General features: G+C 40.5%; 4 protein-coding genes across 4 annotated transcripts; 2 read left to right on the forward strand and 2 right to left on the reverse strand.

Moving 5' to 3' along the window:
* Positions 1-2,016: 2,016 nt before the first annotated feature.
* On the reverse strand, positions 2,017-4,808 carry mmgt1 (membrane magnesium transporter 1). The gene is made up of 4 exons (XM_085176032.1): positions 4,662-4,808; positions 4,260-4,312; positions 4,052-4,155; positions 2,017-2,630 (listed from the first exon to the last, which is right to left on the reverse strand). Exons 1-4 carry the CDS (start codon positions 4,768-4,770, stop codon positions 2,474-2,476), a joined length of 423 nt encoding a protein of 140 aa, XP_085032158.1. The 5' UTR covers positions 4,771-4,808; the 3' UTR covers positions 2,017-2,473.
* A 173-nt stretch (positions 4,809-4,981) lies between these two features.
* pfdn6 (prefoldin subunit 6) lies at positions 4,982-8,331 on the forward strand. Its single transcript, XM_085176042.1, has 4 exons — positions 4,982-5,188; positions 5,392-5,462; positions 5,586-5,710; positions 7,253-8,331. The coding sequence occupies exons 1-4, from the start codon at positions 5,125-5,127 to the stop codon at positions 7,371-7,373; spliced, it is 381 nt and encodes a 126-aa protein (XP_085032168.1). The 5' UTR covers positions 4,982-5,124; the 3' UTR covers positions 7,374-8,331.
* A 2,305-nt stretch (positions 8,332-10,636) lies between these two features.
* On the reverse strand, positions 10,637-12,196 carry her5 (hairy-related 5). The gene is made up of 2 exons (XM_085135418.1): positions 11,969-12,196; positions 10,637-11,836 (listed from the first exon to the last, which is right to left on the reverse strand). Exons 1-2 carry the CDS (start codon positions 12,194-12,196, stop codon positions 11,369-11,371), a joined length of 696 nt encoding a protein of 231 aa, XP_084991544.1. The 3' UTR covers positions 10,637-11,368.
* A 3,259-nt stretch (positions 12,197-15,455) lies between these two features.
* her11 (hairy-related 11) lies at positions 15,456-16,966 on the forward strand. Its single transcript, XM_085173053.1, has 4 exons — positions 15,456-15,630; positions 15,846-15,941; positions 16,067-16,160; positions 16,247-16,966. Exons 1-4 carry the CDS (start codon positions 15,577-15,579, stop codon positions 16,840-16,842), a joined length of 840 nt encoding a protein of 279 aa, XP_085029179.1. The 5' UTR covers positions 15,456-15,576; the 3' UTR covers positions 16,843-16,966.
* Positions 16,967-26,167: the final 9,201 nt, after the last annotated feature.

Here is a 26,167-nt window from a genome sequence, read left to right on the forward strand (position 1 = left end):
ATTTGTAGGTTGTAGAAGACTCCCCCACTTCAGTGAAGTTGTTTCCGGCGGGACAAAGACATTGTTTCCCAAGACATCCAGGAAATTGGAGAGAAGAGCCATCAGTTAGTTTTCCTTCTACAACTCGAGGTGCCAACATCCTCTCTAAGTTATCCAAGCAACATTTGTGCCTATTGTAGTCCAGGATTGCTTCTTGCTTTCACGCATCCTTTATTCCCCATCATGACTGCTGGTTCCTTGTGTGTTGCTGTCAAAAGAAGCACATTCCTCCGTTGCTTTGGCATGTGGGATATCGCCGTGGTAGTTTTGGTGAAGCCAAAGACAGACAACAAAAACTTCCTCTGTTGTAACTGGAGGAGCTGGGGAGGAAGCTCTGGGTTGTTTCCCCTGTGCCAGTTTTCATCTGAGGGGTTCCTCTGCCAAGGTGCCCGAAGGAAAGACGTTGTCCTAGGAGCTCCTCCGTCAGTTGGAGTCTGAACCCCTTTCCCTTTTTAATTTCCTGAGAACTTCCAACGTTGTCATCCAACACCCCAATCCTCCCCCAAAGAAGAGGATTCAGGCACTGGCTAGTACTCATCATCAGTGGTGATGCCTCTTTGGAGATTGCCCCCTCATCTTCTGGAGAGGAAGTTTCTTCATCTTGGGCAGATGTCTTTTCTTCAAGGGCAGAGGACTGCTGCTGTCCTTTGTCTCTGACTAGATCATACAGACAGTGCTTGAAGCAGTGATGACCTTCTTGCCATATTGCCAGAATAAATGGTCTGGAAGCTGTTAGGCTTACTTACAGCAGTAGCAACGTCTGCACCTGCATAAACTCCAGGACACGTTTACAAACAGTGTTTGTTGTTGTTTGCGCTGCAGCTGCAGGTTTGAACTCTGCAAAATGTCCTGTGATTGGGTTTTTTTTTGTTTTTGTTTCTAGAGTTAATATTTTGGGTATGGTCTCTTTTTATGAAAAATACAAGAGTAAAAGTGCTTTTCACATGTGCTTCAAAGCTAAGTTTGACTGGGAACCTCAAAGCTCAATATCCTGCATCCACAGGAATTCACTGCAGCCTATGTAATGTTTGATGCGTCATTATTTATTCCAGTCTATCTTGCAAATACATGTTTGTGCTGCAATGTCATGCACAAACACAAACTATCAGATCCTTAAGACCAAACCTATGTCAAAATTGTTTCATTATATTGGTCCATTGGAGTGTGATAAGCCATCAAAGGCCGCTACTAGAAACTCTGAATATTACATGAAATTGCTTGCTTGGCCAAAAGATGTAATTTGGTAAAAAACATTAAAAACTACAATTTTCATGTGTTGAGTTTAGAATGAAAGCAATTTTACCTAAATCGCATGATATAGTACTGCCAGTAACAAGGAATCAAAAAAGGTGGTTATAATGGGTTTCAACTGGCCACAAATGGCCACGATAGAGTCAAGAGGAACAATTTGGTGTATAGTGAATATCATTGACATTATTAAGGAGCTGATGTTGAAAATTAAAAAATCTGAAAAAATACACACCTTTGGAAAGTTTCATTCCATTTGCATTAACAGAACAAAAATGGTTGAAAAAAGAAAAGTGGCCACAAATGGCCAGGATAGAGCCCAGAGGGTTAAAGCCATGCGTACCAACCATTTACCATTTCTTACCAACTTCTTCCTGCATAAAAAGATTACCTGGAAAATAAATAGTCCACTTAGTTTTGTCTGACAAAAGCAATATTCCAGCCCAAGTACAACAAAAAAGGAGATCTGGACACTTTGTAAAATCAGTATGCCTTTTATTAAATTAAAAACAATCTGTTGAATATTGACGAAATGTAAAAGAGAAATAAAATCCACTCTAATGTACCAGTACTGGCTAGTCTGCCTTATAGTGTTCACAGTCTCATTATAATAGCGCTCTAATATCGCCCATCCCAGTGTTCACCTCATTTCCTGTGACTTAAAAACCATTTTACTCACATACAGAGTGTACAGATCATTTATGCTTCCTGGAAATAATAAAGCAAATATTAGAGTCCACAGATTAATCTCATTTTAGTTGACAAAGTTTTCAGTTGCTGACGTGTGTTTGAAACGAAACAGCAACCAAAGCAGGCTTTGTTATTCCCTTCATACAAAAGATATACAAAGGTGAGTAATATCCCAGTTCAGTTCAGAAGGGATCAAAGGGGTACATGTCTCAGTATTTTAAGACTCCAAAGCGTTTACATACTGTATATACAAACAAGTCTGCTTGGAAATAATAAAAACAAAAACTGAGGGGTTGGCACAGACAGTGTTGAATATGGTGGCAACCACGTTATGGACAGAGATGCATGTTCAGACAGCATTATTAGTTTATTTACAAAAAAATAAAGAAAAGTTAAATAGGAGAAAGATGAATTCTGACACGTTCTCCCTCCTTCTGTCTAACAAAAACAAATCTTATCTGACAATGACCGTGTTACAGACAGGAAAAGGCCAGTCTCAGTGCAAATGCTCCAGCTTGCGTAACCGTATGGGGTTGGGCAGAGCTTGTTGGTTGCGTACAGAAGAGGGCTCCTCCTCTGGTGTGCGGAATAGCACCCGACCCCTGTGATTGAAAAGGTAGAAGGATGGGTGGTTCCTCAGAGTGTCAAAAGTCCTGGGGAAAGAAAAAAAATAGAAAAACGTCTTAAACACTGGCACCAAGAGGCAGGAAGTTATGGAGATTGATTACATTTTTTAAATTATATAATCCACTCCTGTAGAAGAGAAGGGACAGAAAAGTGTGTTTACATCCCAATGGTCCCTGATACAGAGTTAGAATAAACAAACAAACCAATGTTAACAACCACTGGAATCATCAGTGTTGCCGTGTGGACAACTCAGTGTCCAGTCATCAGATGAGACATTTTTCAGGTAAAATTGAAAGTTTCAGGGGAGAATTGCATCAACTGTGTAACATTCATTCTGTGATTTCTCATGTGGGATGCTTTGCTTGCCGATTTGCATCTACAGGGTTCACTTATTAAATCTAGAAGTGGCTACACTCCCGCTGTAAAAACTTTGCCTATATTTTGGGTTTAGCACTTAAACTAACCAGTTAGCATATCACAACATGAACAAGTCACTTATGCTTGGCTTGCTTACCGCCTTACTTCTTTAAAACATCTCTTTAATTCTTATGTACGACTGCTTAGTTTATACAATGTTGCTGCTGCAGTTGCCTCCAAATCACTTTATTGATTCTTTTATCTGATCTGATAAAACCTCACTGATGGATTAAAGGTGATCAAGAAGGGATGGGAAACATGAGGCCCAGGTACCAGATTCAGCCTGGCAAGGATTCAGACCGGGCCCACTCCATGCCTTTGAAAAATGTAAACAAGGGTATAGAGCCTGGGCTTAACAGTATTTTCATGAATTTGACAGCTTTTCCTATTGATAAACACCTCACCTACCTACAGCCATACATACAATGCCAAAGTAATGAATATATAAATAAATAAATGACAGAAAAGTTCCTGTGTTTCACTATGTACTACAGAAATGTGTGTTTTGTTTGTAATCTTACACAGTTCTTACAGTTTAAGCACAAAGACTCATATTAATCAATGCTAAAAATTATTGAATTAATAATTTTAGTCATTTGCAACAGTATGATACTAGACAGGCACACGACTCCTCCCTTCACTAACAGCTGAAGTAGTCAATGTTCATAACACTGAACAACAGAGTGAAGCTCCAGCCAAAACACCATCTTGTCACCTGCAGCTGTAGTTATAATAATGTCACACTGTGACCCAAAGTTCTTCTGTCAACCCAGCAACCTTTCATTTACTTTCACGTATAGGCCCCATTCTTTGGTTTTGCTTTGAATACGTTTTCAGTCATAGGAGGCTCTCAACACACTAGCTGTGTGATGTAAAGCTGCATCTGTGGGATTCGAGGTGAACAGCTTCACAGTAATATTACTATAAATGTCGCTGAGGTGGTGAGCCATGAGCTTCCCCTGTGACAGAGGACAAAAAAACAACTGCACTGCCGAGGGAGTGGAGGTGTGCCAAGGTGAAGTCAGCTTACTTGTTTTTCAGCTCTGAGGAAGCATCCATATCTTTGAACTCTCCAGCGATGTGGACAATACCGTAACAGGTCATGATAAATGACAACAAAGTCTGCAGTACAATCTGGAAACACAAGGAAGGAAAACGCTTGGTAAAACAAAAAGAAAAAAAAAGGAAAGTCTTTGAAATCAGGAAGAAGGCTGAAAGTAAGGATAAAAGTTACTCACATCAATTGGTAGCGTCTCGTGCTCCTTCTCTGTAAGTCGCATGTATGATCGATCTGATGGGAGAAACATGTTTGAGCTAATGCAGTTAAAATGAACACCTCACACAAACAGTGCTAATTAGCCAACTCTAAAAAGGGCTCCAAAAGAAATCCTCTTTAAATGCCATTACTCTAAATGGCTGTCTACCACTAGCACTGACTCTTTCGGGCTGCACTGCAAGGAAAAGATTTCAATCGCAACCACTGCGCCCCATTCAAAGCGGAGCAGAGCCCACCTAGCATGATGTTAGCTAGCCAAAAGGCCCGAGCTGCCGTTTTGTCGAGCTACCCGGTGATAGCGGAGACAGTCTGCATTAAATACAGCTACAGAGACGTGTCTTTCGCTCTGTGCAATGAAACTCACGTTGTGCCGCTGAGAAAGCCGCATGAGCTAAGGAGAAGAGTCCGATGCCGACAACACCTTTCCAAAACGACGAAGCCATCTTGAACCGAGGCGAAGATGAACTGCGCATACGGTGTCGTAAAACGGTGTCGTAAACAGCCGCACACATGGCGGTGTAAAAAAAACCACCCTATTAATAAGTGGGAAATTACATATTAAGGGAAATACATATTAATAAGTTATATATAAATATACACGAATATACACAGACTGAATGGCTTAACTTGACTACTTTATTGGTCGCGAATACACGGCCCTTCCCCATTTGTGCTCTTACTTTGAAGGGATCAGCTAATATCCGCTCTAGCCTCTGCCCTTTCCGGTTAGCTCGCATAGAGCTTTCATATGCCATATCATCCATAACTTATTAAATCTCTTTGAAACATTTACTCACTCGACAGTACTATTTAAAACAAACACAAACATGGCAGAAGCCATTCAAAAGAAGCTGAAGGTGGAAGTGGAGAAATACGCGCAGATGCAGAAAGGTGGGTGCTAGCTAGCCCTGCGTGGTTTCTCCTAGTGTGACATGATGCTTTGAGCTAACTGACCATATTAGGAAAGGTAGATATACATTAAAGTGTGTCGTTATAACTGCCGTATTCATTTGAATTATAGTAGCAACAATACTTTCGCTGTAATTAAAATGTAACCAGTTCCTCCCCTGATTAGCTAACTGTGTATTGTTCAGAGGTTAGCAAGAGCATGTCAGCCAGACAGAAGCTCGAGACGCAGCTGACAGAGAACAACATTGTTAAAGAGGTAACTATGATCGCTTATTTGCTATTTCATTCACTGATAGCACCATTGGCAGACCATTTGTTTCTATGTTGCGGTATGTGTTGTGTTCTGTAGTAAACACGAGATCTCATTTTCTCTTTCCAGGAGCTTGATCTGCTGGACAGCTCAAACACCGTTTATAAGCTCATTGGTCCTGTATTAGTGAAGCAGGACCTAGATGAGGCCAAAGCCACAGTAGCCAAAAGGCTGGAGTACATCAACGGAGAAATGTAAGCCATTTCACCCACACCAATGTGTGAAGACACCTTCACAGTGCTATGGGAATACATGAGGTTTTGGTCACTGGGGATCAATTATGATTCAAAACACCCTCTGTGAGTTGACTAAGTGTAGGTGTTGTGATGATGGGGGAGAGGTGGAGCGGGCGCACACCGTCTATATCGGGGGTGGGCAATGATTTTTGAGAACATGAGAAGCTGGGACTGTTTTGCTTATAAAGAAGTTAAAATTAATATTGAATTCATATTTAGCACATCTGAGTTCAGCTTATTGGTGCAATCCTCCACAACAGTCCCGGGTTCTTGGGAAAATTAATTCCTCTGGTCTATAACTGAGACTCATCAGTTTTGCAGAATTTGTGACATTCAAAGAGTTCAATTTAAACAGACAAACAAACAAACAAAAAAACTACCGTCAAGTCCAAGAGCTCAGATTCACTGGTGATTGCACACAAGTAAAAAGACAAGCAGCGCCATCACCCACTGCAGCAGTAATTCAAGGTGTTATTGTAAAGGCTGCTTTGCAGTCAGTCTTGGACACATGCATGACTTCCTGAAATCAGCTGTCATGCCGTTTAGTCATATTAAGCTCAAGGAATAACTGATAAGTCCAAGTTCTTTTCTTTTCCGATAAGATAAGATAACCTTTATCAGTCCCACACGTGGGAAATTAGTTTTGTTCAGGATGTGGTGGGAGTCAGCAAATCTGTTTAGGATGACTATTGCCTCGCTGTAGAGTAAATACAGTGGACTCAGAGGTTCCTTTTGTGCCAATTTCCAGTCTGCACCTTAAGACAGTGAAACCAGAGTCTTTTCACTGGACTCACTGGAGAGGCAGCTGATTATTGCTCCAATAATCACACACTTTCTATTGTTCCAAAGTGTGTGTCTATAGCGACCACCCTTTTTATAGCCACATGTCTAATACTTTGGTAAACACTACAGTTCATATGTGAATGTACTTTGGGACAACTGGAACCTCATAAAATCAGAAACAATGCCTGCCCATTAAAAATGAACTGTGCAGGCAGCTTACAGATGGCTCCATTGTAGATATGAGAACAGACTTTAGCTGTGTCACTGTGCTCCTTCATAGGTAGAGAGAAGTCATGAGCTTGATCTGTGTCAGTCTTTTCTCCTCACTGAGATTACATAATAGCAGAAGAGAGTCCTTTAGGCAAACGTACTAAACTAACTTCTTGATTCAACTTTATTGCCATTTTGTACTTTTTAAACGGGTTAAATTTTTTGTACAATTCTAGATAAAAATAGAATAGAATTCAACTTTGTCATTGTCACTGTCATTGTCACAAGTACAAGGCAACGAAATGCAAAAATGTGGGTGTGTGGGCTTGTAATACTTATTTTAAGGTAGCGTTCTTTTTGTGTTTGAATGGTTTGAGATATTAAATGTTAAAGTATTATAATCCTGAATAATTACAGATGTTCAGTGTACAAGAATGGGATTTAAATATTCCTCATTTGTGTGTGTGTTTAAAACTCGGTGGTTTCCTTTTTTTTGTCCTTTTGCAGTCAGAGGTATGAGACGCTACTGAAAGACATGGAAAAGACATCCGAACAGCATCGAGAAGTGTTGTCAAGTTTACAACAGGAGTTTCAGAAAGCCCAGGGCCTCGCTGTGGGCAAAGTCTGATGGAGTGATGTAGCTGCACGCACGCTTACACACAGTAGTTAATATTATGTAAACCTGCGACACTCTGCTTGTTTCTTGGCATTTCTTTGCAGTGTTATTACTGTGACTTTTCTCTTGATACGAATAAACCTTTTTTTTTTTCCATGAACCATCACCTTTGCATTAGTTTTCATTTTAGAGGCCATTTTACCTTTAGGACATGTGCTGCATCCTGACAAATTACACACCAGGCCTGTGCAGCACTCTGTGTGTTTGTTTCTGTGAACATTTGCCTTAATTACTGGGGCATGCTGGTTGCCACCAGAGCAGATGTTGGCCAGTCACTGACCTCTTCCACAGCAGAGAAAAAAGCACAGCGGTGCTGCTTTGTTCAACTAAATGAATGTGCGTTTCTCTCCATTTACCACCAGCGGAGGAGTTCACTAATAGTCAAGAAGTGAAGCCTGTCTGAGGGTTTAAAGGAAAAACATATACTCTAAATTAATATAGATATGCGACTAAACTTTTGTCCGGAACAGCCAGCGGATTTTGAGCTTTTAAAAACTGTTCATACAGAAGAAATACCAATTATGTTATAAAAGTCGCACGTAAATCGGTTTCTTTGCTGAATTTCGCCGCTAATCTGTATAATTGTAACCCTGCTTTGCAGCCGAAGCCGAGCGCATTTACGGGCTCAAACTCCTGCATCACCGGTTTGCGTTAAAATGTTTCACATCTGCTGTGAGTATCCTTAACTTGGCCAACGCTAACCTCACGAGGACGTGCGGTAATTGGCACTACGACACAAAGGCGACGACGAAGGTGTCTTCGTGCACGAGTCGGTTACCTCCAGCGCGAGTGCTCCAGCTGAGCCATTAACACCTGGAGGTGCATTATGCTTTAAACACAGCCAGAGCCGAGCCACTGACAGACCGAAACCAGCTGAACGTTCGGGTATTTAGTCGGTCTACACGAGAGAGATACTTTGCTTTGTTTTTTGTTTTTTTTTGGTTTTTTTTGTTTTTTATTGATTTCAGACAATAAAAACTGTCTGTTTACCTGCTATTAAATCATTGTGCTGTATTTTCTGGCTCTGACTTGTGTCTCCTGCGAGCGTCAAATGCTTTGTTGTGGAGGGCAAACGGCGTGTTTATTGTGTTCTCCCTAATGTGGTAAAACCATCACGGGCGGGAGCAGCTGCTGATCTGCAGGTTTAGTTAAACACTTTCCGATGCTACAGTTTGGGATATTTGTTTTGGGACAAAATTCAATTTCATGTCCTCTCTGGCATCATTCTGAGCAAATGTATCTGATTTATAGGTTGTATTCTTATCCACTTCACAGCGCCTTTAAAAAAAACCAAGTTTCCCGTTGACCTGTTTGATCTTCATTTAGACAGATGCCCCTCTAATGAAACCTAATCTGATTTCAGCTTTAATTGATTTACTTAGTCTTGTGTGGGCTTTTCTTCTTGCGGTTAAAGCTTAGAGGCGCACAAAGGAGCATCCTGTCCAGAGATCAGCGCAGCGGGACTAACACCTCCTTTGATAGATGTTTTCAAACGCACTTTGAAGGAATTCCTGTAGGATTCATGATAAGGAGACTTAAAGAGACACACGATATTTCAAGTCGCTATAAACTTGAAGCTGTGGATGAGTTTTGACGCACAAACACAGAAAAACATACATTTTTTAAAATGTCTTCTTTTATTTGTGTCCTCTGTCATTTTTTTTTTAAATGTCAGTAAACTTAAGACATTTCAGCGATGTGAAGGAAAAACGAGAGCAGTTACATTTTCAAATAAAAGGGGATGATTGCAGGACAATCACCGCTACTTTATCCAGGACGGGTAAGCGTTGGGCTGTGACCTATCACATCCAGCGTGCATTGAAATGCTGATGGGGGGCAGTTCCCAGTTTTGAGTGGATCTTTTATTCAAATGCAGATAATCACACAATCGAGGCTGTTATCGCACTGATCACACCTGGCGGTAGCCTATTCAGACAGTTTCATCAAATATGTCACTAAAACCCAGAACGTGGATGTCAAAGTTTCTCAAGGCTAAATAAATATCAGCCCCCTCACCACCAGAGACAGTGTCCGTGTTGCTGTCCTTTCAGTGGCTTTGATGACACAAACAACAGCAAAACACTTGCTGGCTGAATATCCCCAAAATCTAAATGATGGAGATGCATCAAGACACTGGCTGAATATATCCAACATGCTCCTTTTACAGAACCTTGTTGGTACATGTTCTAAGTATAGGTCTTTGGTGGAAACAGACCGCATCAAATATACCTCAACAAAACTGGCAAACCTACATTACTCAACCAGACCTTTTTACCATCTGGACCAAAGTTAATATAGTTTTATATATTTGTATTTATATAATGTATTTACTTTAAGTAGTTTACTTATTCTATGTGTGTTTAATTGTCAGAATAAGATTAAGAAGTTTGGAATAGTTTAAGTTTATTCTTAAATCACAAATCAACTCAAATACAAGGTCCAACATTATATTATATAAATCTTATAAATGGGGGCTCAAACTTTAGATAACATGGACCAAATACATATATAATTTTCAGCATACATTATCATCCTACCCTAAATCACTGCAAATATCCTAAAATAACCCAAGGATCCTCACATAGAAATAACACTAATCCAATAGTTTTAAAAGGTCTTTATCATACAGGGTTTTAGTAGCAACTGCTTTGAAGCTCATTCTAAAATTGTGGATCTCTACAGTTTACACTAAAACTTGTACAATTAACTTTGCATTTCTTTCCCCTCAGAAGCATTTTTTTTGCATTTTATTTGCGAGAGGAATAATCTAAAAGTCTTACATTATTTTACATTACACAAGCATGCAGAAAAATGTTGCATGTAGTTAAGCTGTATAACTTTGGTTTGTAAAGTCTGTAATCTGTATGTAGGGTAAGTATTGAACCATAAAACAATACAGCAATTTCAGTGAGGCTCTGAGTCAATTTAAACCCGGTAAAAGGTCTCACTTTAACAGATAAATCAACATATTTAGATAATTCTTTATAGGTTTTTAGTATGCCTTAGAAATGATTCAATGCAAAAATGTAAATCTAATTTTTTTTTTTTTTTTCTGGCTTCTGTTTGAGCAAAACACAATAAAATTTGTTGAAAGAGAAACGCATTAGATTTAAACCAGACATTCACCTTATATATATATATATATATATATATATATATATATATATATATATATATATATATATATATATGTATGTGTGTGTGTGTGTGTTAGATTTCACACCTGGTTTTGCTTTTTAGTTTTCTTTTCTTTGACGTGGGAGGATTTTGTGGATTGGATGGTGCCGCACCCTGAAGGAGTCTAGACTCTGGACAGTGTGTGAATGGCCGCCATTGTTTGCTCCTCTGCCCCCGAAAAAAACTGCTCTGATGATTCGCCTGCCTATCAGCGTCACAAAGGATGTCACAACTGTCGATCGTTGTGGTTAACTATCCTGTGCCCGTTTCAAGTGCAGCAGCTTTAAAAGGTTCACACGATACAACAGGTCACTCTGGAAGGTTTGAGCAAACTGTGTCTTTATTGAAGACTCAGCAAACTCATTTATGAATTATTTCTCACACACAGTGGCTCAAATATATACACACGTTAGAGCCAAAAAAAGAGGGAAAAACAAAAACAAAACCCTCAGCAACAGTAAAGCAGGGAAAGCAATTTTACGCACGTCCTGTCAGCACAAATATATGTTTTACGTACTGATACGTAAATGTGAAAAAAAAAAAAAAAACTTGGAAAAACATTAAAAATATCAGCGCATATAGGCGAGGCTCAACGTTTTAAAAAGAGAAATCACTGATTACACTCGTACATGTGCGAGGTAATAGAAATTGACTTGAGTTATACAGGCTGCGCAGTAGCCTAAAAAATACACATTTATACATTTTGTTCGCATAGTTACAGTAGGTACAGTAGTTACATGGACTCATAAGCCTCGATCTTGATGCTGGAATCACTGAGGCCAGGGCCTCCACAGGGGATCAGGGATGTGCCCCACACCTGCGGGGGACAGATTGCTGGTGTCAGCGTGGAAGCCAGCCGTCTCCGTCAGGTAGTGGTGAGAGAGCTGGGGGTGATGGAAGGGCAGAGGATGACGAGGCAGAGCAGCACGAGGATGGTGGATGTGGCCGGGAGTGGTGGGGTGCATGGGGATCTCTGGAAGCGTAAAGGAAGCCCGAACAGCCGCTCCGCTGGGCTCCCCTGCCTCCTGGCTCTTGCTGGCTATGAACTGGTTGACCCTGAGCAGGCAGGTCCTCATGCCGTCATGGTAGCTGGACTGGCAGGCACAGGCCGGTCTCTGCTCCACGGACAGGGCCCTCTTTGAGGCCTGATGATCCTTCTGTACATCCTTCTCTGCCTTCAGGAAATCGACCAAACTCTCTAGAATCTCTGCCTTCTCCACTTTCGGATTCTTTAGTTTCTGCATTAAAGGGAATGCACGTTACTCAAATCACTCACAAACAGCATATAAAAATAAACAACAACAACAACAACAACAAAAAAAAAAAACATTATGAACAATCGAAATTAAAACCACGACGCAGAGACGTGCCTCATTGTGGGTGCTCTCCAGCATCAGAACTCGCAGAGTCTCCAGACTGTGGTTGATGCGCTCCCGCCTGCGCTTCTCCATCTGAGGTTTAGAAATCTTTGGGGGCGAAAAAGTAAAACACTTTAGACTGCAAACAGGAAGATCGCGCTTTTTGCACAAAGTGTTGCTGTCTGCGGAGATATAACTCACCCTCTGTCCTCGAGCTCCAGGTGAAGATATAACCTTCATGCTTGCCTCGTGCCTCTCCTCGTTGCTGCAGATCCAAACCGAACGAATGACACAAGTTTGCGCCCTTGTTGCAATTTGTTGATCCCAGTGCACGCGGTCACGCCCCCTCTTGACACCCGAGAGAACTGAATTAATCTGAGTCACGTGGTTCGATACAGCCGTTGCTTCCATTGAATTTTAAATGATTTTGTTTAGGCACTCTTATCAAAAATGTTCATTGATTTAATGGAACTTTTTGAACGAGTGAAACAGCTACACACGAGGCCTGCCTTTTTTACGCATTTAACTCGGAGAGTTTCTTTTAGATCGGCTCCCCAAAAGGATGAACTCTGTCTCGTCCTGCTTGATGCTTGAAAATAAACATCAGCGGTATTTGCCCAAACACTGCCTCATTCATATTTTTATTTTGAATTATTTTTGTGCGTTTCTTCATCAATTCATCAGCCTCATGTTGCCTTTTTGCTTGTGTACCCCGACACAGAATACCTTAAAAACCTAACACTCAAAGAGACTCGTTTAAAACAAACAAAAAAGCAAACGCGATGCCATTAACAGTTGTGTAATTGTTCTTTTGGAAAGTAAAATGGTGATCCAATGAATACGTTGAACAGGCACTCGATTTATAGGATTATTGTTTTTAACGCACGATTTGCATAAATACACTCAGTCGTCTCTCTTGGCCTCCTCTCCACATGCTGATGACGATTTAAACAAAAATGTAAAGTTGGATTCATTACCCCAGATTCAGACTTTGATTTTTCGGAGCTGATTTTTCGTGTGTAGTGTGGTAGACCTCAGCCTCCCCCCTTAATTCCTTTCTTTAAGAATGGCTGAAGGAATAGTGGCATTTCTCAGGTCTTGTGTCAGGATTTTGTTCCCTTGTTTCTTAAGGACGTGCTTTTCATTACTGATACTTTCATTAGCTGGTGATATGTTTTTAGGCCTGCATGTTCTTCTTTTGTCCTCCACCTGTGGATTGTCCTCAGTTGTTCTTTTTTCAAGGACAAAGTGCACACGCCATGTTTCGAATAAAATCTCTTTGGGAATCCCCTTATTTGTGCAAAAAAATAGTCATTTTTATGCATGTCAAATTGTGTCTTAAATTTGGCATTTTTGCCCCATAGATAGAGGCCGCTGGTAACAATAAATAAATACAGAAATATTAAAACAAAATAAATAAAATAGATTATTTGCTCGAGTTCTTCCATTACGGTAGGTGCCTTTTATGCTTGAATGATTCACATTCTGAATGCTTGAATGTTTGCATGTTAAGTGTCTTAACAAGCAAACAAAAACAAAAAAATCCCCAAGATATTGCTTAGACAGTGGTCAGGTACTGAAAATATATCTGTCGGTGCTGTGCTTTTGGAAACCGAATTTCCCAGAGGAACCCACCCGATGGATTAATAAAGTTTTATCTTATCTTATCTTATATGAAAAAACATTCGATGTCCAGAAAAACACAAACGCCAAAAGCCTGAACACTACAGAAAGTCACTAGAGGCGAAGCATAAAGCCACGAGGAATGGCTCAAGACTTTTTAGAAGTTGATTTTTACACTCAGGTGTAATGATCATTATCAACATCACCAAGAAAAAAAATCTACTTTTTCTAGTTTTCTACTGAATAACAAACATGGATGCCCTCACGGCATCTCGCTTCCACACACTGTTATGTTTTTGCTGTTCTTTAAACTTGTTTGTTTCATGTGTTTGGCCTTAAACATTTTATACATTAACAGATGTATTTTTTCCCAACATGTCATGCTGGTGAGACCCAGTTTTTTCCTTCTTTAAAAAAAATCTTTCCCGGGCGTATTTTTTAACTATCGAAATACAAATAGTGAAATCATCGAGCTGAACGACTGTTTCAGTGCGGCCTGCGTGTTCTCACATGACGCAGAGTGAGTGAAGTTGGCGTTAACTGCGCTTTTAGTTTGGTGTAGCTCTCTGTGCACTGCATTTATGGTCACCCTGATCCTCATAATAGGCTAAAGAGTGTGGAGATAACACTGGGATGATCGGATCACGGGGATCCAGAGGAGATTAAGTGGCTTTTCAAAAGCAATGATACTTCCGTTTCAAATCAAAGAAAGGGCGATTAGTGGGGGCCCGGGGATCAGCCCTGGTTTCTATGGCAGTCGGGAAAGAAACTCGATCTGTAAGATACACCATTTGCAGCATGAGGATATAGAATATAGATATAGAAAGGAATTAGGCGTTCAAGTTGTGAATGCAAATACAAGTAAACTCACAGTTTGGGTCTCCGAGTGCGCTCGAGCATTAATGTGTGCAGGATTTAAGCCACGTGGACCCGCCCCATAAATAATGAGCCCGTGAAACCTGGGATGGAAGCTGACTGGTCTGAAATGCTGCCCTTCTAGCAGAGAAATGGAGCATTCAGTTCTAATATGGTGACTCCTCGTGTGTGTCAGTGACAAAGGAGGCTGGGGTGTCGGACCTGACAGGTTTGGGAACGTGGAGCGAGGTCGACAAGTGGTTTGATTTTGAAAGAGTTTATGTGAAGTCCAAACACCCAACCAACTGTCCCGAAGGAGAAACCGGCACACACTTAACGCTTGGGTGTCATAATCATCATCTTCACACGTCATCACGTCAGCACACCAACTTGCCCTTCTCCCATTTGGCCCATATCTACAACTGTGCGCTTAAATCTAGTTTTTAACGATTATCTTGTGTGCGTATAGCTGCAAACTCAGACAACACACGAGGCTATCTTTAACTTGCGCCCTGCTCCTTCATCTTAACTTGGTCTTTAAAGAAGAGGAAGGACAAAAATCACTTCATGCAACGTGCTGATGTCTCACACGTCACAAAAGTCCTTGTAGCTGCTCGTTTTCTCACTTTGTCCCTGTTCCCATGAGAATGGGATGTTTCCCATGATCTCACTTCACCAAGTGCACCTTCTTGGAAGTGTTGTGAGCAACCAAACCTCTTTCCTTATTAAAAAACAAACTATCTCTATCTATCTATCTATCTATCTATCTATCTATCTATCTATCTATCTATCTATCTATCTATCTATCTATCTATCTATCTATCTATCTATCTATCTATCTATCTATCTATCTATCTATCTATCTATCTATCTATCTATCTATCTATCTATCTATCTATCTATCTATCTATCTATCTATAGGCCACACGTTTAGCCACAGATTTAACATATTGTCTTTAATTGTCACCATGTTGGTAACAGTTTCAAGTTTCAGTTTTCCCACAGTCACTCCAGTCTCTGGTCAGTGTCATCACACACACGTGCCAGCCAATCAGAGGTCGCAGGAGGTGCACTTATAAGTCCCCCTGTAGGAGGCAGGGGGCTTTAAACCTCTGGAGGACATTTGGATAGAGCACTGCAACATGACCAGGAAACTCCAAAACCAAACCCAGAATGATGGGAAGAGCAGGAAAAGGGTAGGAAACTGTATCATTATTCTGTGTTATATTGCATGATTCTTTTTGGGATTAGGAAAACTTTTTATCACTGTAAGCTAATGTTCTTATTCTAAATTGGGTAGACGAGGACAAAAGTAGCTTCTTAGCTTCAGCAAAGCAGTGAAGTCAGCATTCGTTGTGTTGAACTTTCATCACATCACTAAAGCAAAGCTTTGTCGTGACCTCTCTCCTAGACTCTGAAGCCAGTTGTGGAAAAGAAGAGAAGAGATCGAATAAATCAAAGTCTAGCTGAACTGAGGCATCTGCTGATGAATGCCACATCTGATCCAGTGAGTAATGTCTGAACAACCTTGTTTTAACTGTGTATGAGTTGGCAAGTAAGCCATAAATGCAGTGGGAAAAAACGGTTTCTCCTCTTCTTTGTTTTTTGATTTGACCTGTCCATCATCAACAGCGGCTGCAGAATCCAAAAATAGAGAAAGCAGAGATTCTGGACTTGGCTGTTGACTATCTCCAAAAGTGGACTGATAAAAAGGGCCCGAGCAATGGTTAGTTAAGCAAAATCAAACTAAAACCAGCATATTCATGTTCCACTTGTTTATCCCTCACATCTCTGACTTTTTGCATCCTGCAGACTCATTGGATACTCATGCTCCTTTGGCAGACAGTGGCCACTCGGAGTCCAATGCTCCTCCTCTCTTTGGCAGAGAGAGTGCAAGTTTTCAGCGTGTGTGTGTGGCCCAGCTGACCAGCTACATGCACAGGATAACACCGGCACAGAGAACAAGCCTGATTGAGGGGCTTAAACATCACGCAGAGGGTCTGCAGCTGAAACCAGACTTCAACCAGCACGCAGCATCTGTGGATACCATTTGCTCATCCGACTCCAAAGAAGATCCTCCCGTTTTGCTTTTCCCGTCTTATTCCCCATTTCAGCCTCTCGCTTGTTCCACGCCATGCCATGACAACCTGAGCCCTCCTCCTTCACCCTGGCTCAGCCCTTCTTTCTCCATGTATGCCACCTCTTCTTTTGCGTCATTTGCCTCTCACTTCTCCTCCCCCCCCAGCCTTTCACCTCCATCTTCCAACACCTCCTTCTTTAGCTTGTCACCCACAGTTCCTCACTCCAGCCTCTCCCCTCTCACCACAATGAGACCCCCCTCAAACCTTCTACACAGGGAAGTGTTGGCACCAAACTCTTCCCCACCCATTTGGAGGCCTTGGTTTTGATGTGGATCAGAGACTGACATGCTGACAGCAGCACAGCCACCTAGTGGGGATAAATTGCAACTGAGGGTGGAAAATTCTCAAAGCCTTGAATGTACAGTGTACAGATTTTTAAAGTTGCCTATAATGTATTACTTTTTTTGTAAATAAATTAAGTTCAAATTTGTAAAGTGTGTATTTGCTTCCTCCCGTGCCCATGTGATATGTCAATAATCTAAATTAATAGCTCCTAAACAATCCTGAACAATGGCAGAGCCATACATTTTATTTGTATTTTCAGCTCTTAATCTGTAAGGGAAAAAACAAAACCAGAACCCAACAACCTTGCAACAGATGCTAAATGTATTTTTATTTAAAATGCTAATAAGGTAAACTTGTAAATTGGGCCATTGAGTAAAGTGGGCCATTGAGTAAAGTGGGCCATTCATGGTTTGAGTGTCTCAGCTCTTTGAAACTTAACAGCCAACAGTCTCAACGACAGCTTTACAATTAGCATTTAATTTTATTGTTCAGAGTTGTTGAGGGGTGCAGGGCAATTTCTCAGGCAGCCTTAAAATACTTCACAGTGAGTGGTGACATATCAAATCAAATCTTGTTTATAATCTCACTAAAAGAGCTTGAAAACATTATTTTCATGTACATTTTCACAAGTCACAGCAGTAAAGCAACAGCTGATGGAGGCTGTGGCAACATCTGGAGGTGTGTTTGCCCAAGAAACATGGGGCAGTTCATCAACCACAGTGCAACAGTGTAGCTCTGGATTGCATCAGTGATAATTAATATTTAATGTGTGTTTTGCAAATATTAGGCTTCAAATTTCCATTTGGTTCCCTGCTGTTTTAGGACAGTATCAGAATCAGCTCCGCTGGCTAAAAATGAGCCTACACACAGTAGGCTAATGTCATGTTACTTATGTGGCATTAAAGAGCATTAGAGGCATAGTTTATCCCACTGGTTCTCAAACCTTGTCTTAGATGCCAAAAAATGTTCATGCTTCCCCCTGTAATGCCCCACCAAGGGCATCAGAGCCAAAGTTTGAAAACCATGGGTCTAGGGTACATATACACAGCCTCCACATCGCACCATAAGACTGCACTTAAGACTGTGTGAGATAAATTGAAGAATTTATTGGGTTTTGACTACACTTTTGAATTCACACAGCAACTTAGTAATTGATCTTAACTGCCCTGCCCTGTGTGCCTTAGAAACAATATTAAAGCATGCCCTTTAGGACCAAGCTTGAACAGAATGTGTTTGTGTTCATGAAATGAATCTTTTAATTAAATTTTTTCACCGGCTTATGATCTCAACTCTGCCTTTGCACATGGCAGTTTGAAAGGGCAATGAGTAAGAGCCTTTAAATGAAGCAACTTGAACATTGACATGATGACCGATCACTTTTTAAAATCTGTCTGATGCAATGTTTGAAGTTAGGATACATACAATTTTAAAAATGTGCAATAAATTAACTCAAAGGTGTAAAACCATGTCAAAGTTCCTCTTTGATGATATTCTGTAATATGTTTTTAACACAGCCCTCTTGTGTTGCCCATAAATTAAGCTGTAGGGTATAAGTGGACACATGCAGTTTCCAGGATATAAGAATGAAAGTGTAAAAAAGCTGAGCCGGTTTGATGATATTCCTTACACGATCAAAAGAGGGCAGCATTGACATAGCATACACCTGTGTGGCAGAGAAGGTGATCTGGCTTCCTTCGTGACCTCTCTTCCAGCGGGTGCTATAAAAGGCGGCTGTCATTCGGGCTAAATAGAGGATGTCATTGAGCTATTCCATCAGCGATAAGCTCGAGATGCACGATCATCACTCTTCTCTCTTTCCATCTCTCAGTGCTCAGGCCACTCCTTATCTTCTGATTAAATCTCCATTACAAGCTCTGAATATTTTCAGCAGAGAGGCACCAAAGGATTTGGCCTGAGAAAACAGAATTTGTCACATGAGAGAACATGTCTTTGGATAATCGTTATCCCCCCCCCCCCCCCCCCCCCACTTCTGAAGAAACTCTGGAGTTATGAGGTAGCCATTGTTCTTTGTCGAAGAAATGAGAGGGCACGCACATCACTGTATAGCTCAATTCCCCACACTGCCTGTTTTGATAATTCTGGAAAGAAAGCAGAGACAGTTGCTCATGCTGGAGATATGATATTTTTTTTCTTTTTTCTTTTTTTGCGGCATGGCAGATAATTAATAGGAAAAGAAATCACCTCTTGGATTGACCTGACAAAGGATGAAAAATCCCTGGCATTTTCTCAGGACAAGCTGATTACAGCTGATCCTGTTACCCTCTTTAATCACTGTTTTTTTTCTGCCAGGTTGCATTCTTGGTTTGTAGAAAGCTCGAGATGTTGTGCTGTGAAGATGTCACAGGTTTGTCTCGGCCTGCAGAGAATCTGCAAATTCCTTTGTGTTGGTGCGTTTCAAAAGTCCAAATGCTGAGACGGGACTGGTGTCAAACACTTCCATCACACATGTGCACACTTGTATGTGTTGAAAGTGCAGTATGTACACTACACAGTATGCACACTGTACTTAGCCCAGCAGCTCCACAACGCAGGTGCTCTTTATGACTGTCTGCCAGAAGGAGAGACATCCAGAAAACATCTACAGGCGTTCTTTTCAGGACTGAGGGTGACAAACATCACAGATTTACTCCGACTCAGCAGCTCTTATATATTTATCAGCTTTGGTAGAGCACATTTGGACATTTCATGTTTTGTTGATCAATAATCAGTACCCAACATGCATCGCGGGTTTTAGATGCAGGTCATCAACTTAGTTTTTGTTAAAAAATAACCATAAAGTTTAGGTTATTTTTTGTTTTTGGTTAGGGTTCAACACACAAACTGATCAAATCAAACACCCATCAAAGTCTTATAATACTTTTTTTTATTTTTCTACATGAGACGCAATTTAAAGTGTAGAACTGACAAATCGAATTCTATTCAGTATGTTGAAGCTATCATCAGTGTTGGGGAGTAACGGAATACATGTACCGCCGTTACGTATTTATAATACAAAATATGAGTAACTGTATTCCGTTACAGTTACCGTTTAAAAAGGTGGTATTTAGAATACAGTTACTTTGTTGAAATAAATGGATTACACTGCGGTACTTCCCTGTTTCATATTGTCGCGGGTCAGGACTGTTTGGGTTTTGTTTGACAGCTACGTTCTGTTGTTCCAGGCGGCAGCGTTACGGTTGCCATGGTTACAGGGTGCCGCTCTCGCTCTGCGTGTTTCCTGGGTGAGAGAGGCCTTGTTGTTGTTGTTGTTGTGCTAAGATAATAGGCAGAATGCTACAGGTATAGCTCTAAAGCATGTAGCATCATAGGCAGTGTAGTCCGTTCTGCAGGGAAAATGGACTGCCATACACGTTATGTGTCTGTGAGAGCGAGGTGGGAGAAAAAGGAGAGTTGAAAAGTACGAGTTGTCATCGAGCAGAAACGGGAGCTGGAAGCATGTAAATATAATAATAACCACTGCAGCCAAGAAGAGTGCCTGACGAGCCCAGTTGTAAGTAAGCTATTAAGACTCGACTGTACACCGTGTTCGTGTTTTCCTCCAAAAACAATAAGTTCTGTTGGAGCAGCCTTTCAACGCCTCTCTCTGTCTCTCGCTAGCAAAGTTGACCCAGACAACAAAGTAAAGCTAGTTTTCAGCTATGAGCCCGACACGAACCGTATTAGCCAGAAGTCCCTTTACTACGGTTCGGAGCCGCGGACCTTCAGTAACAGTAATAAATCACAGCAATAGTACATTCATGTAGTTGTAAACAGCATGATAATATATTAAGTAATCCAAAGTATTCAGAATACGTTACTCTCATTGAGTAACGTAACGGAATACGTTACAGAATACATTTTGGGGCATGTATTCTGTAATCTGTAGTGGAATACATTTTAAAAGTAACCTTCCCAACACTGGCTATCATACTACTGTAGTAACTCTGATGTTTAGGTAAAATTGGAACCACCCTTTCAAAAAGGTCATTTGTGGTCATTTAGTCTGTGACCACACAGGGGCGCCCACATCGAAGAGAACAAGAAATGCAAAAAGAGGTATTCTATTGATTGTTTTCTGATTGGGGCAACTGAGAGATCAAGTTGGCTTATGGCATCACAACACTTACAACATTTGTGGTATTGGAAAATCCACACTGATCCTGAAAGTAACCAGCAATAGGATATAAAAGAAATTAGTTAGCAAGGTTGTGCACACTCACAGTTTAATGACTTGTCAGTCACAAAGTGGGGAATGCTTTACTGTCCATTTTACTCTAAATGGCACCATAATTTTTGAAGTCGCCCCCTACTTGTCATTACAAAGAATGCAGTTTAAAACACTTATCTTTTGTGGGAGGGTATGTTTGTGACTGTAATTTCCATCATTTGCTTCACTCATAGCAGCGGCAGATTCTTGGGAATGTGAAAGGATTAGAGAAAGGCTAAATTTCTTTTGCAGTGTAAAAAATCAGGACAAGTACACATTTCAAACTGTGAGATGATGAAAATCATTTACTGTTTTACGCATGAAGACAGCAGACTGTATTAGAATTTAGTGGTCACCTCAGAAAGTCAGTGATCTGGTCGCTCAAGTCACAGGTTATTGTAATGTGTGATGTATGGAAACATTCAAATCCACTAAGGTGTCAGTGGATTTCAGACTGATTCAGTGCTCCTCCCTATATTTTGGCAAGATGATGAAATTGCCTGAAAAAGTATGCAGAGGAAAAATCCAGACAGCACATTATGCACATTTTGTCCTTCATATTTTGGAATCTGTAGAATGTGAGAAAAACAGATGAGGAACTGCTCTCTGGAGTAACTGTTTGTGATTTTCTGAACCTCTGGTGTCTGGTGTGCTGTCTATTTGTGTAGGAGTGACTGTGCATTCTTTTGGAGTTGAGTCGATTTGTTTGACTAAGCTTTGCTTTGGAAGACAGTCCATGGACCCACTGCTTTTATCAGTCAGATTGAAGGACTGCTCTAGATTCCGTAAGCATCCGCGCAGAGAGGAGGACTCCTCACTAAGATCGCATGTCAATACTCAAGAATGTAGATCTGTCACTACTCACAACTAAATATCATTTTTTCCTACCTTTCATTTCTTTCTCTTTCCCTCTTTTTGCAAAGGTCTTTGATGTAAATAGTGAAAGGATCCCAGACTGTAGCAAATTACCTGAGGACTGAAACATTTTTGACATAAGTCCTGAGAGACGAGGGCAAGCCACTTTTCCTGGCGGCCCCTTTAGCGTTTTTAATCTGGGGCTGAGGGAGACAGCGGCGCTGACAGAATGATGGGACAGCTGGACATGCTTCCAGGCCAGCAGCAAGGGGCAAAAGAAAAGCCATGAGAAGGGCCACTGCAGACATCTCAGCACCGAGCCAACAACTCAGGACTGCAAACCAAAGCAGGACGCAGTGTGACACGTGTCCTTGGGAGACATCTACCTCCTCCACCTTTCTATTTCAATATAACAGTATGCATCTGCAAACACGAAGGAGGGAATTATAAAAGAACTGCTTTTGTTTTTTGTTTCATTTATGGCAAAAAAATGTCTCACACTTATGATATGTAGTGATGATGACTTATAACTGCAGTATTTCACAATAGCTTTGACTTACAGAAGGGGTGTCAAACTCCAGGCCTCCAGGGCCGGTGTCCTGCAGGTTTTAGATCTCACCCTCGGTCAACACACCTGAATCAAATGATTAGTTCGTTCCCAGGCTTCTGGAGAATTTCAAGACATGTTGAGGAGGTAATTTAGCCATTTAAATCAGCTGTGTTGGATCAAGGACACATCTAAAACCTGCAGGACACCAGCCTGGAGTTTGACACCTATGACTTACAGTTTCAATTATAACATAAAAAAGATTGGAACTGGTTCATTAACACTATTAATGTAATAAATAATTAATGAAGAAGCTAGTTTGATGATGCAGATAACACATTCAGTAATCGATGTCGATTAAATCACAATATTACTGCACATATGCTGCAGATCTCTAGACCAGGAAACTCCAGGCCTCGAGTGCCAGTGTCCTGCAGGATTTACATGTGTCCTTGATCCAACACAGCTGATTTAAATGGCTAAGTTACATCCCCAACATGTCTTGAAGTTCTCCAGAGGCCTGGTAATAAACAAATCATTTGATTCAGGTGTGTTGACCCAGGGTGAGATCTAAAACCTGCAGGACACCGGCCCTCGAGGCCTGGAGTTGCCTACTGCTGCTCTAGACTAATTAATTTTAATTAAATTAAATTCAGTTTTATTTATATAGCACAAATTCACAACAATATCACCCCAAAGTGTTTTATACTGTAAGGTAAAGACCCAATGCCAACAATCAGATGAGGCCCCTAAGAGCATGCACTTGATGAAAGTGGGAAGGAAGAACTCCCTTTAAACAGGAAGAAACTTACGGCAAAGTTCAGAAGGGAGCACAACATCCGAAAGCTGGGGGTGAGAGAAAAGACTAAAGAAAGAGGACAGCACAGGGATATAGGAAGAAAAACATGGGAGAGAGAACACATAATGTAATGGTAGGCAATAGTGGCATATCAATACCTGAGGGAGTTAAAGGAGGTGAGAGGAGAAGCCTATAGCAGCATATCTAAGGGATGAATTAGGGTCACCTTATCTAACAATAACTATAAGCTAATGTTGAAAATAGTAATGCACTGTTTCCAGAATCCAAACTGGGATGAGAGGGCTCTGAAAGTTGATGAAACTCTAGGAACTACAAGGATAATAAGGTACTATGAGGTCTTACAGCATTCTGGATCAACAGAGGAAACTTCTAGAACAGTCCAATAATATTGGCTTACAATAGTCCAGTTGTGACATGATAAAGGCACGGACTCTGAGGCAAGCTGTTTCTAATTTTACACATATTGCATGGGCGACAGAAAGCAATTTGTTTAATATGCACACTGAAGGACATATCTTGGTCAAAAATGACTCAAAGATTTCTTACAATGTTACTGCCGACCAAGGTAATAATGTCCATAGTAAGTATTTGGGTACACATCATGGTTCTAAAATTTTTAGAGCTGAGCACAAAAACCTCAATTTCATCTGAAACCAGGAGAAGAAAATGATGGGACATTCAGGCTTTTATGTCTTTAAGGTATACCTGTAGTTTAGTTATTTGATTTGTGTCATCTGGCTTCATAGATATAGCTGAATATCATCTGCATAGCAGTGAAAATACACTATGTCTTTTATTAACATTGCTTAAGAGAAGCATGTATATGTAAAAACTAATGGTCAGAACACATAAGCGCGTGAAAACCACAACTAACCTTTGTGTGTGAAGAAGTCTCCCCTTACAATAAAAAATCATCATTTGCATAGTGATTAAATCTCACTGAATCAGCTGTTACATGAAAAAAAGAGACAGAGTTCCACATTTCGACAACATTTTGTTTGTAAAGGTAAGAAAATAGAGTTAATATTATTAAGAATTGTGCTTACAGTCATTATTTTGTTTGCATTCATTATAATTTGAATTTTTCTGCATTTGTGTAATTTTCTGTGTTTCTTTTTTTTTGGCTCAACTGGAAATGCCACCGTCAGGATTTAGTGTTATTTCCTTCCAAGATCACTCCCATCACTCTCATCTAACCACACCCTTACATTCCAGATGAGACACACACACACACACACATACACACACACACACACACACACACACACACACACACACGTTAAAATGCCCAAATTTACAAGAAATACAAAAACAGTTCTGACTGCTCTACTTTATTTTCCTCTTCCAAACAACTGCATGATGGGTATTTATTCATTTTTACTGCATACCCTTCTTGCAAAATTTTACGCCCGTAATAAGGTACACAGCTAGCATTTCTAGGTGGGTGGGTGCATTTCTGTTTTCTTCAGTACTTGATTGCAAAGGACAGACTTTGGAGTCAGCTACCCAGTTTCCTGTGAAAGTCAATTTAATTTTTAAATTGTCTTTTTAAATCAAAGTTAATATCACTTTGAGATATGAATGCTTCTTTTTTATCAGCTCTAGCTAGTGCTGGCATCAGCTAGTAATTCCTTAGAGGGTTATATTAAGTTCAACACAGCCAGGCTGTCTTTGGCTTAGCTTGGCTTGACAAACCCTAAAACCCCAGTTGGCGATAACAGGTATCACAATGTGGTTATCAACTTTCTCTGCTTTCTACTTTAGGGTCTGTGCATGCTCACATAAAAAAAGGAGGTTTCACAGGTCACATGGGTTTTCTTCACAGAAAATGACCCCTATGAGTGTCACCTACTCCAGTCAGTGACAATATTAGATAGTGCTGTCTGGTGAGTTAGTGTAATAAAATACAATTTATTTAATTATTTTATTGTTGAGTGTGCTCTCAGTGCTGCTGTTTATTTACAAGGTGATGGCTGCAAGTTCTGAAACTTAAACCTGGATACATTTAAACATTAAAGGTTACCATCTCATAGACTAATAAGGTTTGTTGGCAGATGAAAGTGAAATTAATTGCACTGATTGAACAGGTATTCTTGATGTGTGTGTTTTGCGAGCCAGTTGTTGGAATTCCAGCTGTGTGAAACAGACTAAATAGCCAATGAGAATCAAATATAAAACATGTACACATTTTCTAAACAATATGCACATTCCTGTGACAATGCAATGCAGTTTGCACTTAACTCTGTGGTTTTATTCGGGTATGGAATAAATCTGCATTACATATATGTTTCATATAAAACATGTAAACCCAACAGAAAATCTATAATCTGCTTGAAACATGATGTACACAAAGGAGTCAATGAAAATGTGGCAATTTGAGAGGATTTTAACCCTTTCATGCATGAATTATGACAACCTCAATCAGGATTTTTTCCCCTAATATTTCATTCATCTTTAGGCATGAAAGATGAATAAAAACACTTAAGAAATAAATCTTGATTAAGGTTGTCATAATTCATGCATGAAAGGGTTAAATAACAGAAACACGTCACACATCTATAATAACATTAAAGGACCAGTGGGTGGCAGGGTATGGAGTGACACGTCAGTGTGCAATGTGGTGCTTTATGTGCAAGTATGCCACCAACACTGACACAAATACAAGAAAACAGCCTTTGAATAGCTGTCCAGTGTCGTGACCACTATGCATGAAAGGGTTAAACTGACATAACCAGGTTATGTGTTCTACATCAGTTACCATGGTGATTTAGCAGGGTAAAAAGAGAGCCCCTTTCGTAACACAGGAAACTCTGACCTTAAGCTTGAGATATCTGGCTAATCTATTAATCTTGCTTCTCAGTATACCCCTCTGGTCTAC

This window comes from Neolamprologus multifasciatus, chromosome 2 (genome assembly GCF_963576455.1).
Source record: "Neolamprologus multifasciatus chromosome 2, fNeoMul1.2, whole genome shotgun sequence".
Lineage (NCBI taxonomy): Eukaryota > Metazoa > Chordata > Actinopteri > Cichliformes > Cichlidae > Neolamprologus > Neolamprologus multifasciatus.

Coding starts and splice junctions, on each gene's coding strand:
- mmgt1 (XM_085176032.1), bottom strand. CDS start 4,770: ATGCGCAGTTCATCTTCGCCTCGGTTCAAGATGGCTTCGTCGTTTTGG. Junction 4,313..4,661: donor GGCTTTCTCAGCGGCACAAC/GTGAGTTTCATT, acceptor TTCTCCCATCAG/ATCGATCATACATGCGACTT. Junction 2,631..4,051: donor TCCTCAGAGCTGAAAAACAA/GTAAGCTGACTT, acceptor TTCTTTCCCCAG/GACTTTTGACACTCTGAGGA.
- pfdn6 (XM_085176042.1), top strand. CDS start 5,125: ATGGCAGAAGCCATTCAAAAGAAGCTGAAGGTGGAAGTGGAGAAATAC. Junction 5,463..5,585: donor AGAACAACATTGTTAAAGAG/GTAACTATGATC, acceptor TTCTCTTTCCAG/GAGCTTGATCTGCTGGACAG. Junction 5,711..7,252: donor GAGTACATCAACGGAGAAAT/GTAAGCCATTTC, acceptor GTCCTTTTGCAG/TCAGAGGTATGAGACGCTAC.
- her5 (XM_085135418.1), bottom strand. CDS start 12,196: ATGAAGGTTATATCTTCACCTGGAGCTCGAGGACAGAGGGTGAGTTAT. Junction 11,837..11,968: donor TGGAGAGCACCCACAATGAG/GCACGTCTCTGC, acceptor CCTTTAATGCAG/AAACTAAAGAATCCGAAAGT.
- her11 (XM_085173053.1), top strand. CDS start 15,577: ATGACCAGGAAACTCCAAAACCAAACCCAGAATGATGGGAAGAGCAGG. Junction 15,631..15,845: donor ATGGGAAGAGCAGGAAAAGG/GTAGGAAACTGT, acceptor CCTCTCTCCTAG/ACTCTGAAGCCAGTTGTGGA. Junction 15,942..16,066: donor TGAATGCCACATCTGATCCA/GTGAGTAATGTC, acceptor CATCATCAACAG/CGGCTGCAGAATCCAAAAAT.